This window comes from Elephantulus edwardii, unplaced genomic scaffold (genome assembly GCF_000299155.1).
Source record: "Elephantulus edwardii isolate Elephantulus edwardi_28Jun2011 unplaced genomic scaffold, EleEdw1.0 scaffold00051, whole genome shotgun sequence".
In the NCBI taxonomy this organism is placed as follows: Eukaryota; Metazoa; Chordata; class Mammalia; order Macroscelidea; family Macroscelididae; genus Elephantulus; species Elephantulus edwardii.
This window is the reverse complement of record NW_006399801.1, coordinates 258,920-286,539: the sequence shown is the minus strand read 5'-3', so window position 1 is coordinate 286,539 and position 27,620 is coordinate 258,920. Positions and strand designations below refer to the sequence as shown.

The following is a 27,620-nucleotide window of genomic DNA, read 5'->3' as shown; positions in this document are numbered from 1 at the left end:
AATTATTTCAATTTTTTTTCCGCACCCCTTGTGTTCTGGTATTATGATCATGCCTATATTATTCCTTTTCACGTTATCCTACATCATCCTAATGTTTTCTTCGTTTTCCTTTCATCTTTTTTCTGTGTTTTTTTTCCCTAATATGTTCCTATTTTGGTTCTTGTCTTCCATCTCACTGACTCTCAGTTCCATCTCTTCTGTTCTACTTTTTTGTCCCTCCAGCATGTTGGAAACTTATGCCATTTCATTTTTTATATTCCAGATTGCATTCTCATGTATTTCTGTTATTTTTTTAGTACTGTGTACCTCTTTATCTACAGTTTGAATTCTTTCTTCCATCTTTTGCAATTTCTCAGTAGTTATTCATTTTTCCACCTTGATATCTTTTGCCTGGTATCCTGTCTCTAGGGTACTCACTTTACTTATAACTTCAATTCTTTCTTCCAGCTTTTGTGCCTTATTCAGTAGCTGCTCGTATATCTCCATATCAATACATTTATTTTTCCTTCTTGTCTCTGGGTTATTTATTGGGTCTGCAATATTATCTGCTTTTTTAGGTGAAGGCTTGTTTTATTTTTCACAATATTTGAAGCAGCCTGTTGCTTTATGGACATTATGTGACGTTTTTCTTGGGGTGTGTGAGGCCATTTCTATTGTGTCTGTATAAGTTTTCTAAAGTACTTTGTCTTTATGATGCCTTTGATTAGTTGCAGATTTTAAGTGTTCCGTTTATGAAGGAGAAAAGCTCTCTTTACCAGGAATCCTTTCTAGTCCTGAGAAATGGAAAAGCTTGTTTTTCCTAAAGTCCTTCAGCTTCTCTTTGGTCTGCAGTGCAGTCCTACAGGAATTTTGCCTGAATGCTACCATCTCTCCTGAAGTCTGTAATTGTCCTTAGTGCTGTACAGCTCGTCTGGAGACAAGATTTCCCCGAGGACTTCACTTTCTACCTGGGATGTAGGGAGGTGGGAAGCCCCAGGTATCTCTTTGCAGCCACTCCCTCAAGTCCTGCATAGCCTGATGAGAATCTCACCTGAATGCTGCTCAACTTCCCAAGAATGTAATTGTCCTTAGTGCTCAGCTCAGTGGGAGACCAGTTTTCTTGTCACTTGTAGTTCTGTGAGTCAACCAGTTTGTGTTTTCTGGAAAAAATTTTTTTGAAATGGCATTGCCCTAGATACTTCATCCTCTCAACTCATTGCCATTGATTTGGAATCAACTAATAGCTGACCCTCCAGTGGGTTTTTAGTTGGTTTTAAATCACATGTGAAGAGATTGTCCATCTTTCTTCCATGGAACAGTTAGTAGACTTGAACCCCCTTCCTTTGGACAGTGCAACTCCCCGTTACCCATTAGGCTTATTGTTGATAGATACCATCATGTTGAGTATGACTCACAGCAACCCTATGAAGAACTATCCGTTGCCATCCTCACACTCTCTGATACACTCAAGCTCATTGCCACAGTCATCGTGCCAACTCATCTGGTTAAAGATCTTCTCCTTCACCATCCCTACATATTCCAAAGCATGATGTCCCTCTCTAAGGACTAAATTCTCATAGAACGTGCCCAAACTATGTGGGTTGAAGCTTCATCATCTTTGCCTCCAAGGAGTACTCTGGCTGCACTTTCTCCAAGACATGCACATATATTTGTTCTTTTTGCAGCCCATGATATCTTCAGCACAGTCCTCCAATACCATGACTTTGAGGCATCAATTCTTCTGTCATACTTAGTCATTATACAGTTCTCAGAAGCATAGCAAATTACTAACAAGAAACTTATTGCAGAAGATTAAACACTGCAACATTCAATATGTATTGCATCTCAATGTCAAAATAACAAAAATCTTTATCACTGGAATTGGTGACAGCAACTAAAAACAGCAATAGTTATCCTAATCCCTCCAAATGGGCATTGGCATTTGAGCCATTTAAGGTGGCTTATTTTTGAAAGCTTGCCATGATATTGAAAACCAAGCTTTTCCCATCCTTTCTGCCCAGAATCTTCTCAATGCACCGGACAGTGGTGACAGTGGACACTCCTGGCCCACAGAGTCTGGTGACCACAGAAAAGTCAACAATCCAAATCTGGATCATCTAATCCTCCATTCTCCTGGCTTTTACAGCCCGAATGGTGAGGATATGGCCATTTGCATGGTAAGGGTCTCTGGGTCCACTTGGCTCAGTGACATGCATCTTCCTCATCTAAGTACTGTCTGAAGAAAATTTCATCTGTAAGAGGTACTGTTTTAGTTTCCAAATTGCCTCCTTCAGGTGACAGATGAACTCGAGAAGTGGAGAACCTCCTAAATTGGCCCCTACCTGTAACCCTAGCTTTGTACAACTTGGTTAACATGTCTCTCTTCTAGTGAGGCCATGTCTGAGGATTGGAGAGTGGAGATGAGGGACACACACAGCACATACTAGAGAAACTAGAGGAGAAAGTTCACTGACTTCCCATGAGTGCTGAGGTACGACCTTTGCTCTTATCACTAGCTATGTATGATCACAGAGGCACAGTGTAAGGGCATGCTCATAAATAAGCAATGATGACTTTATTGCATTATGGAAAATCCTTATCCCTGGTTACAGAATCATAGAAGACTTCCTGCATTCCTTACCCACCACTAAAACTCTGAGGCCCCTCACTCCCACCAGAATAGAGTCCCTAGGAGTCAGCTATTTATACCTTGAGTTTTTCATGGGTACAAATTTAGCTGTAGCCTTGGTTCCTACTTTTCCTAAGATGGAATCTCCACCTGTGCTCTGGCCCAAATGCTGGCCCTCTTCTCAGCTGCTGAGTGTCTGAGACCCCAATTTGGCATGCAGCCTTGTGTCCTGCCTTTACCTCCAGAGACCGACTTCCTGATGCAAGTGTCCATCCCACAATGAAGGTCACATCTCATCTGAGGCTGTCGCTTCTAGCCACCCAGATCCTTCCTTACTTTGGACTAATGGCATAGTTCTGTGGTTGTGGTAGATCCCTGATGGCTACTGGTTCAGTTCCCATCAGAGTGCACATCCATTTTCTGATGACCAACTGGCCCAGCACATGCTGCTGAAGCTACCCCCCCACCCCCCGTCAGCTGCCTGCCAGGAAAACAGCTCTCCCCAAGTTAAAGGTCATTGTTTTCACCCTTCCAATTATGCATAGCTGATACGCTACTTGAGAGCCTTGAAAAGTCCTCACTATTTGGGCTTAATGCCTCACAAGGCCAGTGTTATAGACTGAATCATGTACCGTCAATCCTAAACCCTTATATACATGGGCTAATTCCATTAGGTAATAGGCTTGTTTTTGTGGTTTGGGGTTTTTGTGTTGGTTTTTTACCCCCCCTTAATGAGTCCATATCAGTGTAGAGTGTGTTTTAAGACAGCTGGGCATCCCTGCTGTACTTTATGACCTTGAAGCTGGAAGGGATGTCAGATGTTGTTGGTTGGGGCTGCTCTGGTTTTATCCGCAGCTTGCTGTGGTTTTCCAGGACCAAGGCTGAATTGCCAAAGCAACCTTTGAATTCAAAGTTTGGAAAGGTGAGGAAAAATCCTCCTCATCATCACCAGTGTCTCATTCATCACTGTTATTCTAGGCAAATTTAAGAGAACTAAAGGTCTTCTTATTCTTGAGAAGAACTGAGTTGACTTTTGGCCATTCTTTAGTGAAGTTTGATGAGCCAAGGATCCTGAGGAGGGGGCTGTGCTCCATACACTGGCTGGATGCTGCCCGGTACCTTGGCACTCCTCTTGTGAAACTGCTTGCTGTTCTCAGAGGCCATTGCCGTGGTCCGGGAAAGGCATTGTAGGTGGGCCTGGGGGTGGGTGACCTGGCGAGATATCCACATGACCCTGCAACTGGAGGGCCAACCTAGGCTGCTTCCAGCCTGCTGATCACCAGCTCCAGCTCCTAGAAGTGCCATCTTGGAAATCTAGAGAGTTTTTTTAAGCAATAACATTTGAAGGATAAAAATAGATCAAGTACAGAAGCATGAAAGCACCAGTAGAGTAGGAGCAAGGCCATGCAATTGAAAGGGTTTCCCTCCAAAGGGGACAGAGAGAGAATTCTCCGAGAGTCAGTGCCTCAAATTCAGACTTCAGGACTTCTAAACTATAAGAAAATGAACTTCTGTTCATTAAAGTAGAACACTTGAATTTCCATTAAAACGGCATGAAGTGTCTTAAGACAGGCCTTATACCTCTGCTTGTAGTGACGCCTTTACATTGTATTTATTCTTCACTTTCTTCCCCTTACTTCTACTCATTTGGCCTTCTTCAGTGGGTGAGAAAATATTGTCTACTTTCCATCTGTTTTATAGACATCTGAAAGACAATATGATCTTCTCCAAATGAAACAACCCTTTGCTCAGAGATGTAACAGGATTTCTATTCTGACTGTTCTCTGGCATGCCAGTTTTCTTCTTCAGATATGACATTTGGTGTTTGGTAAAATAGTCCAGCTGTGTCCTGACACAACAGAGAAAGCAATTATTGTTGCCTTTGTACTTGAAACGCTTTAATAACCAATTGCTTACTCAGTGTTCATCCAGTGGAGCTCTCTGGAACATCATGTCTATTAGTCCAGTGATGGTCCTATGAGTGCAGGAACAGACTTGGAGGGCAGAGACCCCATCTGTGTGGTGCCTAGACTGTGTGTTGAATACTGTAGGCTGTGCACAGGCTGCAGCAGAAGAGAAACATGAAGCTCTCCATGGATGGGAGGCACTTGCTGTTCCAGGGGAGCCAGGAAGGAGGAGGGTGATTACCAAGGTGTAGAGGGGAAGGCACACCAGGAACTCACTTAATGCAAGACTAGGGTTAAGATCTGATTAAAGTTGTTGCCTCTCACCCTAATCCCCTTGACAAACTGATCGGCTTATTGCATCTAGTCACATCATTACAAAGCTCCCAAACCACAGGTTGACATATATTTTTGGGAACATAGTTCAGTCCATGAGAGATGTTTTTCTGAAATTTCTGTCTGTGAATTCAACTACCACATATAATGTGACACCACATGCTAACCTAAGCTGTTTATTATACAGCAATAAAGAGTTAAGCAGCATAACAATAGTTAGTCAGAGAATATCTAGTTCCAGGCACATGTTCAAATCAGGTGTGCTTCAAAAAGGTAATGAGTTTTAGGTATTTTTAGTTTTAGTTCTGTTTTGGACAGTTAATTCTCAAGGCTGCTGGAAGAATAATTACATTAGCATTTAAAGGAACCCTAAGACCTGTATCAATGGCAATTATATACACTTGACTTTGAAAACATTCTGTCTTTTTTATGTTCTTTGCTGCTGTCTGCTTTACACACTTATCACTGCAAAGCCAGCTACTTACTTGGGGGTGGTTTTTTTGGTTGGGGTTTTTTGTTGTTGTTGTTTATGTTATAGTTGCATTAAGCATTTGGCCTTCCTTTTTCTTTGGCCTGCTTCCTTGTACATATGAGGTGACTGAAAGACCATGGCTTGAGCCAGGTGCACCTTAGTCATCTAAGTAATAGCTTTTCCTTTTAGAACTTTAAGGAGGTCTTTTGTAGATTTACTCAGTGCAACTTAATGTTTTATTTTTGTGACTGCTGCTTCCATAATCACTGATTATTGTTCATGGGAGAATGGTATTTTGTACTTTCATTTTTTCACTGTTCATCATGAAGCTTTGGGATTGGGTAGCAGTTGTTGTTCACTCGTGAAGACTTTCATTTTCTTTACATGCAGGTGTAATCAACCGTCAGTGAATGGTCCTCTTTAGTTTGAGCAAGCAGGGCTGTATCAGCAGCATATCATAGGTTATTAATGAATCTACCTCCAATGTTGTTGTTGTTGTTATGTGCCGTCAAGTCGCTTGCGACTCATAGCAACTCTATGTACAGCAGCTCTAAACTCTGCTCTGTCCTGTGCCAATCTTATTGCCTCCGACACACTCATCCCGATTGCCCCAGTCACCGAATCAGTCCATCTCCCAGAGGACCTTCCCCTCCTGCGCCTGCCCTCCACCCTCCCAAGCATGATGTCCCTCTCCAAGGACCAATCCCTCCTTACAACATGACCAAAGTATGTCAGACGAAGCCTCAGAATCCTTGCCTCCAAGGAGCAGCCTGGCTTAACCCTCTCCAGGATGAATTTGTTTGTTCTCTTAGCAGTCCATGGCACCTTCAGCACTCTTCTCCAACACCAAAGCTCAAAAGCATCAATTCTTCTTCTATCCTCCCTGGTCATTGTCCAGCTCTTCCTCCAATACTGATGGCTAATACTTCTTCATATAGTCTGGCTAGTCTGTCTTTTCAGTCTCTCCAGGAAACCACAGCACTAGGAGTCACTCTACCTTAGAGCAATATGCTGACATAGGAACACCTGGTAGGGGTCTGCATAAAAGATTAGAGCATAAATTAGGAGTACAGCAGGTTGGAGTCTGCCTGATGGCACTTGTCATGGGACAAAGCCACAGTGAAGATCTTGCTTTTTGTTTCCAGGCACTTTGAAGGCGCTCTTTCTCTTCTTCATCTCCCTGTGTGCCTGGTATTCTGGGTACCTGCTCGCAGAGCTGATTCCAGAGGTGCATCTGTCAAACGCTGTCTACAGCATTCGGAGCATTGGTGAAAAGCCTGTCATCAAAGGTACGTCCTGCACACTTGTCCAGAAGACAAAGTGAACAATTTAATTCTGGTGGAGTTTTTAGTCATTAGACAATTTCACTACTAACCCAAAGGTAGCATCTCCCTGCTGGTTCAAATTCACCAGCGACTGACTCCATAGGAGAAAGATGAACAGCTTTTGAGGGATCAGCTGTCAGTTTCCCCTTGATGGCAATAGATTGAGTTGTTGACTTTAAGAGACATCAGATGCTAAGAAGATATTTTATGTTGCAAGACAGAACTGTTTAAGTGGGTCAACTTAGAAGAAGGTCCACTCGCTAAATGCTTGTTGTTGTGTTGCTAGATGCTGTTGAGTTTGCTCCCACTCAACTCATGGTGACCTTTGTATAACAAAATTGAGCATGAACCAGTCTTTACCATGCACTGTCTTTACCATCGGTGGCTTGTTTGAGTTCTGTCTGCAGTCTGATATTCTGATCCATAGAAAACTCTGATTTTTTTTTAATAGATGGGGCACTAGGCCTTTATTCTGAGTATGTTTTAGTCTAGAGGCTCCACTGAAACCTGTCCACCTTGATGACCCTGTTGGTATTTGAAATACCTATGGCATAACTTCCAGAATCAAAGCAACATGCCAGCTACCATAGTATAGCCTACCACAGTGCAGCAGGAAGGCAGGCAGTGATGGCTATGGCTGCATACATCTATTCTTCACTTATTGATTGTCTTGTTATCCAGCATTTCACATTTATAACCAAGTACAACAACCTGACGGTTTTGTGCATGAATAGCATATATCTGGTAGTAATGGCCATTGAGGTCATTACTCTCGAATGACTAGGAGAGAGAAATGTTGTCTGTGGTAGTTAAGGTTATGTGTCAGTTTGGTTGGGCCATAATTCTGAGTAGTTTAGCAGTTATGTATTGATGCAGTCATTCTCCATTTTCACGTAATGCTGACATTTGCATAATGGCCTAATATTTGCAACTGAGTCATGTCAACACATGTGGAATGGATGGATTATTTTATCCACTTTATAATTATTGGGTGTCTGGTATGCCTAGGCACAGGTCCAGTAGCCAAGTGAGGATGCATGGGGAACAAAACAGGCAAGACCCCCTACCCTTTTTTCATTCATTTTCAATATTTCTCATTGCTTTTCATATAATACCTTTACAGTATGTTTGAGTAATATACATTGTATTTTATACAGCCTTTCATTTATGTTGTATTTCATACAATCATTTATATATATTCTATTTGACATTATTTTTTATACTAGTTTATTTACAAAATCCAAATACATTGTTTTTCATACCAGATCCTTCCCATTTCCCTCACCTCCTCACCCATCAAATTGTGTGACCCTATGATTAATTCTCCCCACTCACACATTCTCACCCCTCTACTTCCACTCTCTGCCCCCTTAAATCTTCATACTCCTTGTACAATAATGTTTTACCACAGGATACCCTTTAGGTGCTTGGATTCTCACTGGGGTAGATAATCTAAAAGACAAACAGGTTAACTTATTATATAAGGAGTTGATGGGTATTTTTGAAGAAAAGTAAGGCAGTATCATGAAGAATGGATGTGAGCTGTGTGATTTTCTTTTTTCTCCTTAACAAACAGAAATTTATTCAGTTATAGTTTTTTGTTGTTGTTGTTGTTGATTGCCCTCAAGTAGAACACGACTCATAGCAATCCTATGAACAAAAGGCCTGAAACCCCTCTGTAAGTATTGACATTTATTAAAGTTCATAGAGTTTCTGGAGGCATGTTGTTTAGGAAGTGGATGCCACTTCTGCTTCCATACCTGTCATAGTATGTTATGTGCTGTTGATTTGTCTGTGATGCATAGCAACCCCTATGTACAGCAGCTCTGAACCCTTCCCTGTTTTCAGCCAGTTTCACTAATTGTGAAATACCAACACCCATTGCCCCAGTTACTGTGTCAGTCCATCTCATTAGGGTTTTAGGAAGCTTAAATTCCAAAATCACCATGCCAACACTAGAGGGAAGCTCCCTTTGTTCATTGTGGACAAAAGTCTTTGTTTCCTTCTACATCTGTAGACAAGTCACTCTGAAGATTTCCATGTGTTCTTTACCTTCTTGGTGTGAAGGAGCTTCTTAGCAAAGCAGTCTGACTCCAAAAGGGCAAACTCCACTCCTGTCAATTATTTGTTGGTCAGACTGAGGTTCTCCTGAACAGTACCAGTTTCAACAGAGTGGCTTGAGAGTGTCCTAGAGAGGGGAAAATTGAGGAAGGATGGAAATAAAGGCAGGCAGTAAGTCATAGATACGGCTAAGATTTACCTGAAAGTTTGGATTGACACAACAACAGCAACAAAATAATTGGGATTGAATTGATTCCAACTCATGGCAACCATATAATCTTACATAAGTTTTTCTAGGCTGCACTGAGCAGAGTCCAGTTTTTTCTTTCCAGATGTGCTTTTGGGATCCTTAAAACTCTTTTACCACCTTGAGATTCCTGCAAACCTCTTGTACCATCTAGGGACTTTTTAGTGTAAAATAAAGGTTGTAAGTCGGTAGCCCTCGTGACCAATCTGGACTGCAGAAAATATTTGTTTAAAAAAAAAAGCAAAAACATGAGCCAAACATAGACCAATGGAGCAGAACTGAAAAACCAGATATCTATCTATGGTCAACTGATATTTGACAAGGAAATAAAACCTATCAAATGGGGAAATGACAGCCTCTTCAACAAATGCTGTTGGAAAACTGGACTGCTACCTGCAGAAAGCATATTGCTCTAAACGTTTTTGGAAAATTTTCAGCAGAATCTTGCTTGCATGTGATATTAAGGATATTGTTCGATAATTCCCCTACTCTGTTGGGTCACCTTTCTTTTGAATGGGAACAAATATCGATCTTTTCCAGTCAGTGGGCCAGCTGGCTATCCTCCAGATTTCTTGGCACATAGTGTCTGTTTGTGGAAATGTCAATTGGTATGCCATCAACTCCTGGAGCCTTGTTTTTTACCAATTCCTTCAGAGCAATTTGAACTTCCTCATTTATCACCATAGGCTCTTGCTCATATGTTGTTTCATGAAATTCCTCTGTGTCAGCCAATTCCTTCTGGTACAGTGACTCTGTGTACTCCTTCCATCTTCTCTTGATACTTCCTCGATCACTTAACATTCTACCAAAGTGTCCTTAAGTATTGCCACCCATGGCTTGAATTTGTTTTTCAGCTCCTTCAGCCTAAGAAATGCTGAGAGAGTTCGGCCCTTTTGATTTTCTGACTCCAGATCTCTGCACATTTCATTATAGTATCTTGCTTTGTCATCCTGAGCTGCCTTTTGAAATTTTCTGTTCAGCTCTTTGATTACTTGGTTTTTCCCTTTAGCTTTTGTCTTCTTGGCACTCCAATGCAATACTCAGAGTCTCATTTGACATCCATCTTGGTCTTTTCTTCTTTTTCAGCCTTTATCATGATCTTTTGCATTCTTCATGGACAATTTTCTTGATATCCTCCCAGAGCTCATTTGGTCTATGCTCATTGGTGCTCAAGGCCTCAAACCTGCTCCTGAGATGGTTTTGAAATTTGAGTGGGACAGACTTAAAGGTCAAATCTTGGTTCCCATGGACTTGACTTAATTTTCCTCAACTTCAGCTTGAAATTGCATATGAGTAGTTGGTGGTCTGTCCCACAATCAGCGCCCGGCCTGGTTTTCACTGTTGATATTGAGCTTCTCCAGCGAATCTTTCCACAAATGTAATCGATTTGATTCCTATGCATACCATCAGGTGAAATCCATGTGTAAAGCCTGTGTTTATGTTTCTTATAAAAAGTATTTGCAGTGAATAAATGATTGAATGTGCAGAACTCTGTAATTCTATCTCCAGCCTAATTTTTCTCACCGAGCCCATGTTTTCCTGTTCCCAACCTTTGTGTTCCAGACTCCCATTATTATCAACGCATCCTGATTGCATGTTTGATCAATTTCTGACTGCAAAAGTTGGTAAAAATCTTCTATTTCCTCTTCTTTGGCTCTAGTTGTTGGTGCATATATTTGAATGATAGTGGTATTCAATGGACTTCCTTGCATGCGTATGGATATTATCCTGTCTCTCACCACACTGTATTTCAGGATAGATCTAGAAATGACTTTTTAAATTATGAAACCAACCCCATTTTTTCTCACCTTTTCATCCCCAGCATAGTAAATCATGTGATCATCTGATTCAAAATGTCCCATGCCAAGCCATCTCATTTCACCAATACCTAGTATGTCAATATTTTTGCGTTCCATTTCTTTCTTAATAATGTCCAATTTTCCTACATTCATGTTTCTCAACAATCCACGTTCCAATCACTAGTGTCTCCTTACAACTATTCCTCTTTCTCTGGGTTTCCATTTCTAAGATCTCAGTTTCAATTTCCATGTCTCTTAGTCCAAATGATAGTCTAAGTGTGCTCTATTGTACATAGAGGTTTCGAAGGCCTGCCGTTTCAGAAGTGGATGGCCAATCCTTCTTCCTAGTCTGTCTTAATCTTTAAATATATATAATAGTATCTGACAGACAAGCATTCCACAGAAACCAGCAAATGAAAGTAATTTGCCCAGTTATAAAAATGACCAATACATAAAGAGGTACAAGAATTTTAAAAATCATCACAAGACAGAGGGATACAGAAACCAAGTACTGAAATAACAGAAATGCATGAAAATACAATCTAGATTATCAAGACTGAAATGACAAAACTTTCCAGTATACCAGAGTGACAAAAAAAGCAGGAGAGAGGGGATGGAATAGAGAATCAGTGAGCCAGAAGAAAAAAACCTCAATGGGAATATACTAGAATTAAAAACGGAAAGGGGATGGAAGGTCAAAGAAGAAAACATTAATTAGAAGCATGTGGGATAATATCAAAAGGAACAACACACATCTGATCAGGATGCTAGAACACTAAGGAGGCAGGGAAAGCACTGAGAAGATTGTGGAAGAGATACTAGGAAAAAAACCAAAAAAACCAAAATAACACAAAACCCTGAAATCAGATTGCTCCTTGGAGTCAAGATTTTGAAGCTCTGTGTCACATACTTTGGGCATTTTACTAGGAGGAACCTGTTCTTGGAGAAGAAAAACTTCGTGCTTGGAAGGGTAAAAAGCCAGCATAGGAGAGGAAGACTCTGGATGAGATGGATTGATACAGTGATTTTGGTAATGGGGCTATTAAGTGTGTCAGAGATGATTAGGTTGGCTCAGGATAGGGCAAGGTTTGCTATTATTCATAGGGTTGCTATGAGTTGTAGTCAACTTGATGGTACATAACAACAACAGCATATGTTAATCACTACTTTCAAGATCTTATGATAGAATCCATCGAGCAAATAAAAGTAACCCATTAATTCCTTTCTTTTTAGTTATAAGGAGTTTGTAGTTGATATAGCTGTAAAGATACTTTAAGGCTGAAGCTGACAGCATAAATCCATCCTCTTATACCCACATCAGGGAAGTGCAGGTGGAGGATGAAGGTAGATTTCGACCTTCAATCAATCATACATGCATAATGAATCCCTGATAAAAACTTGGAACAGGAAGTTCAATGAGCTTCCTGGTAGGTTATAAACATCCATGTGTGGGAGTGATATGGCCCCTGAAATAGAGAAGCTTGGTCTTGGGAGACTGCCCAGATTCTGCCCTATGCAACCTCTTCATTTGTACTCTTTAAAAAAAAACAAAGCAAAGCACCACCATAATAAAACTAATCTTAATAAGAAAAATGAAAGGAGGAAGGGGTAAAGGCAGACAGGGGGTTGGGCCCTGCTATTGAGGAGTTACTCCAGCCAGGCCAGGACTAGCTAAAGCAAGAGAGCAGAGCTGTTAGCAGTTCAGGACCCAATCTTGTCTTTATTTAAAATTGTGCTGTTTTGCTCATCATAATGTTTTAAAGTTTATTTTCTAAAGTATTGTGTTACACTATCTTTTTTTTTTTTTTGTCCTTCAGCTTTTTTGGCTCTCCTTTAAAGTTAATACTATAGTTGAATACCTGATTACTCACCTCACTCGCCTCCTAGGCCTGCTTCAACCCACTAACAACACTATCACTGCGTGATGTGAAGAAAGGGTCACAAATCTCTCTATGCAGAGATTACAGTGAGAAAAAGGGCTCTGTTAATACAAGGAAAAGGAGGGAGGAATGGGTGTTGCCTTTTTCCTGGAGGGAGAGGTGTTAAGCAAACAATCCCAGAATTGTTCTCCAGTAAGCCAATTTATAAATGTAATATTAGTCTGCTTAAATGGATGTGAGTGGATAAAAAGAAATGAAGAAGGGAAAACCAGTTCTTGAATTGCTGCATAAACTCCCATAAAGCACATCATGGGATGCAATGAGTGGTAGACTAAAGCGGACCTGTCGATCTGAAGCCAGTTGTGCTGTTTTAACAATTTTGACACTGCTTTGAATGAGTTGTTGTTTGTTGTTGTTATGTGCCATCGAGTGGCTTGCGACTCATAGCGACTTAATAATGTACAATAGCCCTAAACCCTGCTCTATCTCTTACCCACCTTATTGTCTCTGACACACCTATCCCCGTTACCCCAATGACAGAATCAATCCATCTCATCGAGGGTCTTCCTCTCCTGCGCTGTCCCTCCACCCTCCCAAGCATGACATCCCTCTCCAAGGACTGATCCCACCTTGAAACATGCCCAGAGTATATCAGATGTAGCTTCAGAATCCTTACCTCCAAGAAGCAGCTTGGCTTCACTCTCTCCAGGATGAACTTGTTTGTTCTCCTAGCTGTCCATGGTATATTCAGCACTCTTCTCCAGCACGAAAGCTCAAAGGCATCAATTCTCCTTCTATCATCCCTAGTCATTTTCCAGCTCTCTGATTCATAGCAAGTAATGTCAAAGACCAAGGCCTGTATTAGGTACATCTTAATCTCCAGACTGACGTTGTTGCTAGGAGGGACCTGTTCTTGGAGGAGAAGGGCATCATGCTTGGAGAGGTCTCTGACAGCAGACTTTCCCAGTGCAATTTGTCTTTTAATTTCCTGGCTGCTGGTACCAAGAGTGTTGATTATAGAGCCAAGCAAACTGAAACTGTCAACAATCAGAGCTGATATATTAATCCAGGCACAGTTGTTAGTGGAGATTACCATGTGAGCATGTGGCAGAAACAAGGGGCACTTAGCAGAGTAAGGGAAAAAGAAAAAACACCCTGAGAGGTGATTTGTTTTTTTGTTGTGTGTCTTCAAGTCAGAACCCATTGATGACCCTCTAGTAAGTTTTCAGTTAGTAAATCTCATAGGAGGAGATTGCCCAACTTTCTCACAAGGAGCAGCTGTTGTCTTCAAACCACATACCTCATAGGGTAATAGAATATGGTTTTCAAATATCTGTGGCTATCACAGAAGAAATAGTTGTGTTTTCTTCTTGTTCCACAAAGAGCTGAGCTCACTGGTTTTAACAGTTATCTAGGGGACTAAACTGTAAGGGAACCAACTGAGATCTGGAAATACTAGTAACTAGGAATACTTACAGAACTTGAATTGTGATGTTAGTGAAAATATTTACAATACCATAGGCTGCTAGGAAAATGAACTAGTAGGTATTGGAGGAAGTACTGACAGAATGCTCCCTAGAAGCAAAGTAGTCGAATCCATCATGTTTACTTCAGACACATCATCAGGAAATATTTATTAGAAAAGAACATCATTCTTGGTAGAGGGCCAGTCAAAACTCTTAGATAAATTAGCACAACAACTGAAACAATGGACTAAAATATACCAATAATCATGAAGCTGTGTCTATACAAGTTTCTAGGATTTGGAATTAACTCAGTGACAGCTAACAAGAAAAATAGAACTCCATGGTGGGACTATTAGCAGGCTGAGATACTCACTCAGGAGGTTCTAGTCCACCTGGAGACACTCAAAAGTCCTGGCAATTTACTTCTGAAAAATCAGCTATAGAAAACCTTATAAGGTGCAATTATATTCTTTTTTTTTAAGTTTTTTGTTTTGTTTTGTGTTTTTTAAAAAAAGTTATTATTCATTTCAATGAAAATTTATAGAAACTTTGGATTTCCATTCATTCATTGTTACACTTTACTCCATTCCCAACCCTCCCCTACAGTACACCACCCTCTTGGAAAAGTAAAAGAAAAATTCTTTCACTGTTTTACAATCCCTCTCCCCAGGTCCACTCCACTATGCAGCTTTCGCTCTGGACTCCTGTCATGAGAAAAATACCTAATCACATATCCCTTTTAAACAGTTTTCTTCTTCATCTGTTTCACTGCAGTATACATTATTGAACCCACCTTTCTCAGTCTCCCCCCAACCCCGAGGTCAGTCCTGTTTTGTTTTTTTTTCTATATTTTATTAATTTTCATAAACATTTACAGAGATTTTGGGTTTCCATTCATTCCTTGTTGCACTATTCTCTCTACCCTCCTCCCAGTTTGTTCTTGTCCAAATGCCACAGTGCTTGTCAAAGCCAGTTCTGATTAATCTTCTTTGTCAGTGTGTCCTTTGCCATTCCCTATCACTCCTTCCTGAGAGAGACTTTACCCTGAGTCATAAGGAAAAGGGGATGGCGTATTCTCTTAGCTACTTCCTGCTGAAAAGGGACGCTGTGGGTTTCAGGGTGAAGATCTTCTCTCACTACTCTAAAGGGCCCCTTTGGCAGTAGGAAACACATAGACTATTATGGAGATTGATTTTGTCCTGTTTTACAACAGTAGCACCATGCAATATTTGTTCTTTTGTGACTGAGATACTTCACTCAGCATAATGTCCTCCAGGGTCACCCATTTTGAATAATGTTGCATGAGTTCCTTGTTTTTCAATGCAGCATAGTATTCCATTGTGTGAATATACCACAACTTCTCTATCCATTCGTTTGTTGATGGGCACTTAGGTTGTGTCCAACTCCTTGCTATTGTGAACAAAGCCGTGATAAACATGGGTGTGCATATATCTGCTTGGGTGTTAGTTATGGTCTCTTTGGGATATATTCCCAGTAGTGGAATTGCTGGGTCAAATGGTATTTCTATTTGCAACTTTTTGAGAAAGCACCATACTGCCTTCCACAGTGTTTACACCATTTTACATTCCCACCAACAGTGAATAAAGCTTCCAGTTTCTCCACAACCTTGACAGCATTTGTTGTTCTGTTAAATTTTGCTATTCTGACTGGGGTGAGATATCTCATATACAACAGAGTCACTATGAGCAAGCAGGGGTTGACACAATGGTAACTGATTTAACCCCAGAGCAAAAACCTCAGGGCTATGTTTTTTGGCAAGTGACTCTGAATTAGTGTCTCTGTTAAATGGGCACAAAACCACTTACCTTGCAAGTAATTGTGGGAGAAAGTCAGGGATAGATAGCACAAGTATTTACAACCTGGTCATCCTCAGTGTTCAGAATGAAGCCAGAAGGAACAGCACTTGTCGTGGTTGGATATTCCAGCTCATAGTGAGCACATGAGACAGAGCAGAACTGCCTCATCGGGTTTTCCGGGCTGTTCATGGGATAATATTACCAGCAGTTCAGAGGAAGAAAAATGAGTAATCTGTGGAATTAACAGCCTCTGAAAATCTCCTAGAGTAGATTCAACTATGAGTTTGATTTTGTTGTTTTGTTTTGTTTAAAAAAGGAATTTATGGTAGTGGATCATCATTTCCTTGATCCCACAGAGTGGGTTTGGTTAGTAGGTGACCAGGTTTCTTAAGGCTGCTTGAATATGTTGATTGGTTTTCAGATCGACTCTTTGGGTTAGCAGCACAATGTTCTCCGGCCGCCCACCAGAGCCCCCTTCTATGGTTATCTAATCCTTACCTTTTTTCCTCCCTTCTGGAATCTCCAGACACTAACAGCTCTTTATTCTTGTATTTTCAGCATGTTTTATAAGCTAATGATTAGTTTTATGTCCTTCCTCAACCCAGTTTATCTTGTTAAAGACGTTTTACTATGCTTTGAGAGAAAATTTGCAGAGCAATTAGTTTTCCATTCAACAATTTATACACCTGTCTTGTGATAGAGGCTACAGTCCCCACAAAGTAACCACACTGTTCCTCCTTGCTCCCCATGTTTCCTGTAACCTGGAACCGTCCATCCTTCTCTCTACTCCTTCTTGCCTTCTGAGTTTTATCCCTGGGCACCTGTTGCCTTTTGATCGTGTATGGTTGATGTTCTAAGGAGTGTGCTCCTCTGATGTTACTGATCACCTTATAAGCCTATTTAGTTTAACTGCACCTTGAGCCACAGGGAGATTTCAGTTCAGAGGTGACTAAATGCCATGGTCTTGTGCGTTCCACTAGACTATCCAACTAGTAAGACTAGTGCCTGGTCCTTTTGGTGATTTTGAGTTTTCCTCCACCTTTTTCACCCACTCTGTCAAGGATGTTGTTTTGTGATCCCTTTCAGAGTGGGCAGCAGTGGTGGTCAAGCACATTCAGTTCTTCCAGTCTTGGGGTTGGAGAGACAGACTTTCATGTGATCCATCAATCCTTTGGAATAAAAAGTCTTAAGTTTCTCCATTCTTCTTCATTCTGGATGGGAAGAGACCAGTAGTTTCACCTTAAATGGTTGCTTAGTTAAGCTTTTAAGATTCTATTCACTATTCATCAAAGTTAAGACATAGAATGTTATCTTTGTGAACCTTATTCTGTCATCTGACTTTGATGTCCCCTGAAACTATTGTCCTGAACTGGAAGGCACATTCTCACAAGACTCATTCTCACAAGTGTTTAGTAATAGCTAAAGAGTTTTCATAATATTGTCCAATTTACTATATACATGGATCTGTTTACAGTAATGTTGTTATGTGCCATTGAGTCAACTATGACTCATAGCGACCCTATGAATAATAGCTCTAAACCTTCCCCTACCCTGAGCCAATCTCACCATCTATGACACATTTGACCCATTGCCACAGTCACCATGTCCATCTCATCTGGGGTCTTCCTCTCTTGTGCTGTCCTTCCACCCTTCCAAGCATGATGTCCTTCTCTAAGGACTGAACTTCCTAACAACATATCCAAAGAATGTGAGACAGAACTTCAAAACCCTTGCCTCCAAGAAGCAGCCTGGTTTCACCCTCTCCAGGTTAAACCTGTTTCTCTCTTGGCAGTCCATGATATGTTCAATACTCTTCTTCAGCACCACAACTCAAAGGGATTGATTCTTCTATCAGTCATAGCTATATGTTTATAGGTATAGTCTGATTTACTTACATGTACTTGTTCATCTTACCTATCAGCCTATGGCTTTGGTTCCACTAGTATATTAATGTCTGCTATTATGGATCATCTGTGGCCAGAAGGGACCAGTCCTTCTGGCTTGGAAGAACATCACGCTTGGAAGGATGGAGGGACAGCACAGGAGAGGAAGACCCTGGATGAGATGGATTGATACCGTAACTGGGGGTTGGGGGTAGGTGTGTTGGAATCAGTGAGACTGGCTCAGGGCAAGGCAGGCTTCAGAACTGCTTGCTATACATAGAGTTACTATGAGTCACAGGCAACTTGATGGCACGCACATAACATCAACATTATTGATCCTGCCAGTTGCTCCAAAGAAGACATCTCTTTCTGTAAAGATTCGCTAAAAACCAAAACCATTGTTCTAATGCCTAGAGACCCACTAGCACAGGGTGAACTTCCCCATGGGCTTTTGTAGTCTACAGTCTTTACTGGAACACACTGTTCCTCTTTCTACAGAAGAACAAACAGTTAGTGGGTTAAAATACCAGCCTTTGGTTAACAGACAAAAGCTTAATAAGTGTGCCCCAGGGCTCGAGCCTTAAAGATTATTGTCTTGGAAATGGTGTGAGTTGTTCTCCTCTTCCTGCGTCACTATGAACTAGAATGGACTCAATGGCCACAGGTTTTGGTTGTTTTATTTTTGGTTTGTGCTCCCCCAGAAGGGACAGAAGTTCTGCTTGTTCTCTGCCCTCAGAGCATCATCAGCCTCTCCTCTTCAAGGCTCTGCTCCATGTGTCCTCCCCCCCCCCCCCCCCCCCCGCTGGTGTGTCTCTCTCTTCCTGCCCTCTCTCTCCCTCTGTTGAATATCTGATACCATTGATTACTCTTTTTCTTGTTGATTTGCAAGGAATTTCTTAGGCAACCTAGTACCAGTTATCATCAGGTCTACTCTAACTCATGATGACCTTGAATGAATTAACCTTTTGCACCACACAAGGGCAAATTAGTTATACAAGGCCCATTTCTTTTTTTTTTTCTGTTCACATTTTTAAATCTTTTTATTGTGGTTCCTTCCTTTTTGTTCTTATTTAGAGCACAAAAGGCAGGGACTCCAGTACTTTCCCTTGTCTGATCCTGAAAAGGAGGGGACATTATAGGAAGAGTATTGATAGGCTCCTCAGAGTTACTGGCACCAGCCCTTATCACTTTGTTGTGGATAATCACCTCCCAAGATGGAGAGTAGGCTGGTACAAAAGGTCAAAAGGTAAAAAGGCAAAGTAAGTGGGTTGGGGTAACTCGCTGCAGGCACAGACTCCAAGTTCCTTCTTGACGCCGGTGTGTACTAACTCAACTGGGGGACCAATGTAATAACTAGCTGCAGTGAGGAGAGGTCAGCCCAGCCCAGGGCAAAAGGAGAAGCCTTCCACACTAAGTCCTCTTCACTATCAAGTGCCAGGAAAGTGTTCATCTATCTGGGGAATGGGAACAGATGGACTGGTAGGCAGGAAGCATTAGGGTTGTGATACACTCCCCGACCGCCCCGCCTTGTCCAACACAGGAGGAATCGAGGTAGCAAACTGAAACGCTCCCATAAGGGGGTAAAGGAAGTGAAGGAAAGGAAGTTCCCACTTGTCTATCACCCCCACAGCCCAGGGGCTGAAAGAAGGCAGGCCTTGCTTGTGAAGTGCTGTATTCTCTATCAGGGCTGGACCCTAGGCAAGTTTGGAAGAAAGCATGCAAGTGCACTAGAACCAGGCATTCCTGACCAGAGTAGTCCTGTCTTGCTTCTTGTCCATACACAAATCAAAGCCTAACCAACACTGCAGGATTGCCCTGCTCACAGCTGAAGGTTTCAGGCTAACAGAGTTTATTCAGGGTGTGGCCCCAGCCTGAGTCTTAAAAGGAAACCACACTTTGAGCCTAGGAATTTCATGTTAGGGTAGGGGCACCTACCCTAACATGTCACCCCCACCCCCACCCCCAGTTCACATTTCATAGAGGATCACAGGAAAATCCACGTAGATACAGGGAGGGGGGAGTTATTCAGCTTCATGATGCCCTGAGGAATAAGGTTCTTATGCACCCGCCTCAGCTTTCAAGGCCCATTTCTTATTTAGCAGTGAGAGTCTGCAGTGTTTTGTTCCGCTTTGACTTCTTCACTTTCTGTCTCATCTATTCATATGTAAGTTGTTTTAGTCATTATGATACTTGCAGAATCTAGAATTCTACAAATATTTGTTTAGTAAATAAAGGAATGGATCTGGTTTAGAAGGTCACATGTACCTGTCACCTTTAAGCTAATAAAGCAGGTAGGACAGGTGAGCTTCAGGTGAAAGTAAAGAAAGAACCTGCTGCATTTGTCTTTCACATACTTCAGATATAAAGTAACTCAAATTCTTTTCTTAGAAAGCCTCATAAAATGGGAGTAAACTTAATAAATCAGCTATACTTGGTCATTGCCAAGATTCTTAGCCAAGATAAAACATAGTTAACAGCAGTTAACTATGTTTTATAGAGAGCTTACTGACAGATAAATTAGTAAGGTGAGCTTTGAGTTTTAATGTCTTTGATAAAATATAATTTATAGCAGTTGTTGTTGTTGTTGTTGTTGTTGTTAAGAGCCGTTGCGTCGCATAGTGACCCTATGAAGGAGAGTCCTCAACGCTTGGGTGTCTTTCATCCTCTCTCCAGGTTCATAGGGTTTCCGGAGGCAAGCTATTATGGAAGTGGATGCCACTCCTCCTTCCAAGCTTGTTTTAATCAGGGAGCTCCACCCCACTCTCTGTCTGCATTGGGTAGCCAACCATTAACGCATTTGACACATCAGTGTATTCAGCCTCACAGCAACCAAAAGTGACCTGGCTTGCCTGGTTTCTGGAGGCAGAATAATCCTTCACATCTGAAAACTGCCACAACACCCACGCACACAGCACCATGCTCTCTCTGGCAACCGGGTCAGAGCCACCCTGGGCGGAGCAAACCTGGGAGGACATGGCAGCCTTCTCTCCCCTCTTCCCCTTTTGGGCTTGAAGCCCTCTGCTGGCTTAAACCCTAGGCCAAGCCTGGCTTGCCTGGCTCCTGGAGGCAGAGTAATCCTTCGTGTCTGAAAACTGCCACAAGACCCGCGGACACCTTATAGCAGTTAAATATATTTTATAGAGAGCTTAGGAAGGTGAGCTTTAATTCTACAGCTCCTTCACTGCCAATGTCTTTGAATTGCTTTTTATCTACAAAAGAAGGAGCGTTGTAGATGATAACTATGATCGGAGGCTTTTTCCACTTCTAAAATTAAGTCTACCTTCTAGGATTCCATGGTGTTATGCATTACATAGTGTAAGGCATATCTTGTAAATGCCCCCAAATGGCTATACTTATGCTAACCTGAGTGTGACAGATTTGGTTGTTTTTTTCTTATATTTTTTTGACAGACCTGTTTTTAAAATCAGACTCATTTTTTCCATTATAATTGTTTTTCTAGTTACTTTCCAGAATGAGGTCAAGCTTGCTGTTCCTCCTTCTGAAATAGATGGTGGGTTTATCCCCCACCTCCATTAATTACACTGCTTGTGTATTGCTAACATTCCCCCATCAGCCTGTGTAATTTTTTATTTGTCTACATATTTAGTGTTGTTTGTGTAGGGATATAATATGCCTAGCTGTTTTGTCCTCATCTTCGGTGCTAAGTCTCTAGCCTGTCACTAGCAGGACTTGTGTAGCACTGCATCCTCCTCCCGGTGAGTTTCCTGTCCCAATAAACTAGTGTCTCTGGAGCAATTTTTTTTTTGAGCAATTTTTTAATCTCTCTGTGAACAGAAACCTTGAGGAACTTTCCCCCTGGGGAACTAGCCTCAACAATTGGTGAGCCAGACAGGAGATCAAAAAAGACTAAAGACTCCCAAGTAGGGAAAATATGGGAGGAAAAGGGGAGGTCTGTTGGGGGTAACCTCATGATGGCCTTTGACATCCATGAATGATTCCTTAGCTTTGTTGCCAGAGGAGTGGGGACTGAAAAATAAGTTGTCAGGGACACGCTGAAAATGCTCCAAGGTTTGTTAGAACTCCTGCAGAGTGTAGGAATCAGGAAGGCCAAGAAAGACTCATGAGCGCTGATCACTGCAATGTTGTTGTTTGTTGTTATGTGCCATCGAGTCATTTGCGACTCATAGCAACCCTACGTACAAGAGCTCTAAACGCCGTTCTATCCTGTGCCAACCTAGCCATCTCAAATGCACTTATTCCCACCACTCCAGTCACAGAATCGATCCATCTCATCAAAGGTCTTCCTCTCCTTCGCCGCGCCTCCACTCTGCCAAACGTGATGCCCCTCTCCAAGGACCAGTCCCTCCTTGCAACATGCCCAAAATATGTCAGACGAAGCTTCAGAATCCTTGACTCCAAGGAGCATTCCAGCTTCACCTTCTCCAGGACAAACCTGTTTGTTCTCCTAGCAGTCCATGGTGTATTCAACACTCTTCTCCAGCACCACAGCTCAAAGGCATCAATTCTCTTTCTGTCAACCCTATTCACTGTCCAACTCTCTGATGCACAGCACACAATTGTGAAGTCTATAGCCTGGATCAGGCGCACCTTAGTCTCCAGTCTGACATCATTGCTCTTCAGTACTCTTGAGAGCTCCCTCACAGCCCACTTTCCCAGTGCAATTCGTCCCTTGATTTCCTGGCTGTTGTTACCAAGAGTGTTGATTGTGGAGCCAAGGAGACTAAAACTGTTAACTATCTCAATCTCTTCACCATTGATACTGAATAGTGTGGTTAAATCCAAGACTGAAATGGAGATAGCTGCATGGAGTGGGTCCCGCCAGAATTACTCACCACCAGAAACCTTGCCTCCCACTTGGAAGCATCTGACCAAGCAGTAGAGGCTTTTGCACACCACCTAGCTGCTAAGATAAAGGAAAGGTGCTGGCTTTATAGAAGAGTTCAGAAGAATGTGAAGCTGTTTATAAACAGACAAGGTCCATGCAATTGGTGGTGGTGGTTGTTCTTATATACCATTGAGTCACCTGTGACTCATAGCAACCCTATATATAACAGCCCTAAACCCAGCTCTATCCTCGGCCAATTTTATTGCCTCTGATACACCTACTCCCATTACCCCAGTCACTGAATCAATCCACCTTATTGAGGGTCTTCTTCTCTTGTGCTGTCCCTTCACCTGCCCAAGCATGATGTCCTTCTCCAAGGACTGGTCCCTCCTTGCAACATATAAGTTGCAAAGTCCAAAGTATATAAGACGAAGCTTCAGAATCTTTGCCTCCAAGAAGCAGCCTGGTCTCACCTTCTCTAGGAAAAACCTGTTTGTTCTCCAAACAGTCCATGGTATATTTAGTACTCTTGTCTAGCACCACAGCTCAAAGACATCAATTCTCCTTCTGTCATCCCTAGTCATTGTCTAACTTTCTGATGCATAGCAAAACTATGTTCTGGAACAGGCACACCTTCGTATCCAGACTGACATCACTGCTCTTCAGTACTCTAGTGAGGTCTCTGACAGCATACTTTCCCAAAGCAATTTGTCTTTTAATTTCCTAGCTGCTGTTACCAAGAGTGTTGATTTTGGAGCCAAGAAAACTAAAGCTGTTAACAATCTTAATCTCTTCACCATCTATCATGATGATGCCAATCAGCACAGTGGTGAGAATCTTTGTTTACTTGATGTTGATCTTCAATCTATATTGAAGGCCAAGTACTTGATCTTCTGCAGTAAGTGCTTCAGGTCCTCCTTAGTTTCAGCAAGTAAGGTTATGTCATCTGCATAATGCAGATTGTTGATGAGTCAAACTTCAATCCTCATGCTACATTCCTCCTCATAGAGCACAGACTTCTGGTGATTCTGTCTTCCCTTCAATAAATAGCATTACTGCTAGTGTCTCACCTACAGTCCCAGGGATGGGCTGTTGAGAATGCCAGATTGCAGGGCACTGGATTGTCTCTCAAATTTTTGAGTACTATCTGGTTGTGTAAGACAAAAACTGTTCCTGAGATGGTAATGGTCAGAGCTAAAAGTTATCCCCTCCCCACTAAAACTAAAGAGCTGCAAGCTTTCTTGGAATTTTTAGACTGTTGGAGGCCTTTATTCCACACTTAGCTGAGATGCTTTGTTTTTTGTTTGTTTGTTTGTTTTGGGTTTTTTTAATGAATTTCAATGAACATTTACAGAGATTTTGGATTTCCATTCATTCATTCATTCATTGTTGCACTTTTCTCCCTGCCCACCCCACCCCCACCCCCAGTTTGCTCCTCTCCTTGAAAAGCAAAAGAAAAACTCCTTCACTGGTATACAATCTCCCTGCACCCCTCACCCCCACCCCGAGTATACTCCACTCTGCAACCCTCATTCTGAACTCTTAGGATAATCATAATGCCCTAAAATATATTACTTTTAAACTGTTCTCTCCCTCATCGGCTTCAATGCAGTATACATAATTTATCCAGTTTTTCTCAGTCTTACCCCCACCCTAATGTCTGCTTCATTCTACAACAGTGGCACCATACAGCATTTGTCCCTTTGTGACTGAGATATTTCACTCAGCATAATGTCCTCCAGGGGCACTCATTTTGAATAATATTGCATGAGTTCCTTGTTTTTCAGTGCAGCATAGTATTCCATTGTGGTTTTTTTTATACTGATTAGTGTTTTGAAATTGAACTCATAGAGCTGAACTAACATTTCAGGAGGCCAAACTGGCCATCCAATAGTTTTAAAGTCTATAGATCCAGGGTAAGGAATGTAAAACAGATGCCACCCGCCACCCTGACATGCTTGGCTGGGACCTCTGGCAAGGACAACACGGTCAGCAAATCTCACTTCAGTTCTGCTCTCAGTTATGGAAAGGACCAAAGACCAAATATAGTCCCCTGGAGAAACAACTGTGTACAGTATATAGCAATTTACACCTAGTAAAAGACATCATCAATGGCACACATACAAAGGTGCAAACTCAAGGTACAGACCAGTACTCTTGTCCACTGGCATGTCTATCTCCAACAGTGTAACCTTCTGTCAGCCAGCCTTCTCAGTTTTGAACTCCACCAGATTTAGGCCCAGTTATGTGTGTGACAACAGATGATGCAGCCACTTTCACAGTCCAGGATGATCCCTTAAGAGCTATATTGTTGAAAACATAAGGTCCGTACCGAAGAACACATAGTATAGGGATGGTACCACTTGGGGGAATCTTCCAAGAACAGAGGTGGTTATCCAACCTTCCACACACAGTATGGTGCTAAACCGTGGTGATGGGCAGAGCAGCCAATGGGCTGAAGAGCTCAGAGCTGCTTGGATGGTTTTAAAACATAAATCTAGTCTTATTACTCTGTGCACAGATAGCTGAGCTGTCTTCAGAGAACTTACTCTATGAATTGCCCAGTAAAAACAATAAAAATAAATCATTAGCCATCACCCCATGTGGGGAAAGAAGAAGTTGTGGGGAAAACATACGAACAAGAACACAAGGTTAGAGCAGTGCTGTTTTTCATGTATCTGCGTAAAGTACTTTGTCTTCCTGCCAGGAATATTCAGGTATATGAATTAGCTCACCTAAGAGCCTTGCAAAAAGTATCCACTGACCAATTAGCAAAATTGCTACATCGTAAAACTGACCATAAGGGGCAATGATTCTTAAGGGCCATAGTAAAAAAATTAGGTCTTCCTTTATCCATACAATAAATTACTGAAGCTTGTCAGCAATGCCGCAGCTGCTCTCTGGAATGCCAAGCTCCCATTCCTCATTCTATAGGGAACATAGCAAGAGCAGCAGCCCCAGTACAAAGATGGCGAATTAGCCTCTCCTTGTGTCTAACAGCTGCAGATATACCCTAACATGTGTGGACACTGTTACTGGACTCTTGCAAAGTATACCCCTGCAAGTGTGCCACTTAAATGTCAACAGTCAGGTGTCTTCAGCTTCTATTTGCTGTATATGGCACACTCTCAGATAGTAACCAAGAAACTAATTTTTCTAAACATGAATTTCAGGAATGGGCTAAATGGATGGGACTTATCTGGCATCTTCATCTCCCCTATAATCCAGCTGGGAGCTCTGGTGGCCTGGTGGTTAGAAGCTACATCACAATCCTGAAGGCACCCGGTTCAAATCTCCCAGCAACTCTGTGGGAGGAAGATGGACGGTCTCCTCCTGTGCTATTAACTATCTCTAAAAACCCACTGGAGGCTCAGGTGTGGGCCATTTCCAACTTGGTGGCACACAACAACATAATCCAACAGAGTTGGTCTCATTAAACACATAAGTGAAGTGCTGAAGCAAACTTTGAGACATGAAACCCGTTCTTTACAGCAATGGACTAGGAGAGGACGTTAAACTCATCAGTGACTATCAGAGGCACAAACCAGCTGTTAACACAAGGGCTCAAGAAAACAATAAGAATACAAGTTACTGCAACTAAAAAGATATTACCCCAACTTAAAGAAAATACTAATAATAATATTAATAATAATTCTGTTACCCTTGCCACAGAACCTTCTACCTATGAAAATAATTGTGACCTTGCCATGGAGCTGGCAAACTAGTCCCCCTTAGTTTGGGGTTTTGGCTCCTTGGGCATTAGAACAGAAAAAGGGTTTGCAAACTAAGCCATGGCTTTTTCCAACTCTCCCTAAGTCTCTTCTGTAACTTCAGTAAGAATACCATACTTCAGGAGTCACTGGTCTTAAGTTTATAGAGTGTAATAGCCCCCTCTTCCCTTAGATTATACTGGAGTTAGCAATTCAGAAAAACCTTCAGAGCAAAAAGTTGGATACTGTAAGCCTGGGGGAAAATCCTATCCAGAAACTGTCCTTTTATTATCCACTACTGTGGCTTGCATTTTAATTAACAGACATAGCTTACCTTTTCTGATGCCTTTACTTTGTCTTTTGGTCCATAGGGTAAAAGGGAATGTTTTTACCAGCTGGACTGTTTGCATTACTGAGATGAGCAATAAATCAAACTGTTAGGTATACTTAAAGAGCTCCTTACATCTTCTGCAGTAGAATTCCTATGGAAAATAGCTTCAGCCAAAAACATTGTCTAAGCTTGCTTAAAAAATGTGGCAGAATCCGAATGAATCAATTTTACCATCTTTCCCTACTCCTCGTGTAGACTGTTTATGGGTTTTACCACCTAAAAATATACCTAGTAACAAGTTTTTTGAATGGCTCGGAAGCAAGTAAATGCTCCTCACCTATAAGGATGTGTAGTATGGGATGGTTACGCACAGAAACCAGCAGTCATGTAATCTTAACCAATAGTACTACTTGGTTAGGTCATCAGAATCCTAACCACCTACCAGGAGCTTTTCTTTTCCTGTGGGGCTGATTGTAGGTCTGTGAATCACATGGTTGGGGCTACCTCCCTTACAATTGAACTTGTAGAAGCATTTATTGGTGGCCCTGTATATCTAGTTCTTGTCGTGTACCATTGCATCTGAACTGACCCATAGCTGACCCTATAGCAGGTTTTCAGAGTCAGTTAATCGCACATGGGGAGACTGCCTGCCTGTCTCCCATGGAACAGCTGGTGAATTTGAACTGTGTGCCTTTGGGATTGCAGCACCTCTAAACCTACTAATTAAAATGCTATATATAACAGATACTACCCAAACCGAAGAAGGATTGGCCATCCACTTCTGAAATAGAAGGCCTCTGAAAACCCTATGTACAACAGAACACATGTAGATAACAGAAAGGGCAAAGGAGGTTGAGTTTTCAAGTATGGAAATACAAAGGAAGAGGAACAGTTGTAAGCAAACACTAGTGATTGGGACATGGAATGTGAGAACTATGAATGTAGGAAAATTAGATATTGTTAAGAAAGAAATG

General features: G+C 41.7%; 1 protein-coding gene across 1 annotated transcript in view; it reads left to right on the top strand.

Moving 5' to 3' along the window:
• Window positions 1–857: 857 nt before the first annotated feature.
• FAM3B (family with sequence similarity 3, member B) overlaps window positions 858–27,620 on the top strand; it is a 121,724-nt gene continuing 94,961 nt past the window's right edge. The window contains exons 1-2 of the mRNA XM_006886767.1: window positions 858–954; window positions 6,466–6,609. Of these exons, the coding sequence (XP_006886829.1) occupies window positions 858–954; window positions 6,466–6,609 (241 nt within the window). The remainder of the gene's footprint in view (window positions 955–6,465; window positions 6,610–27,620) is intronic.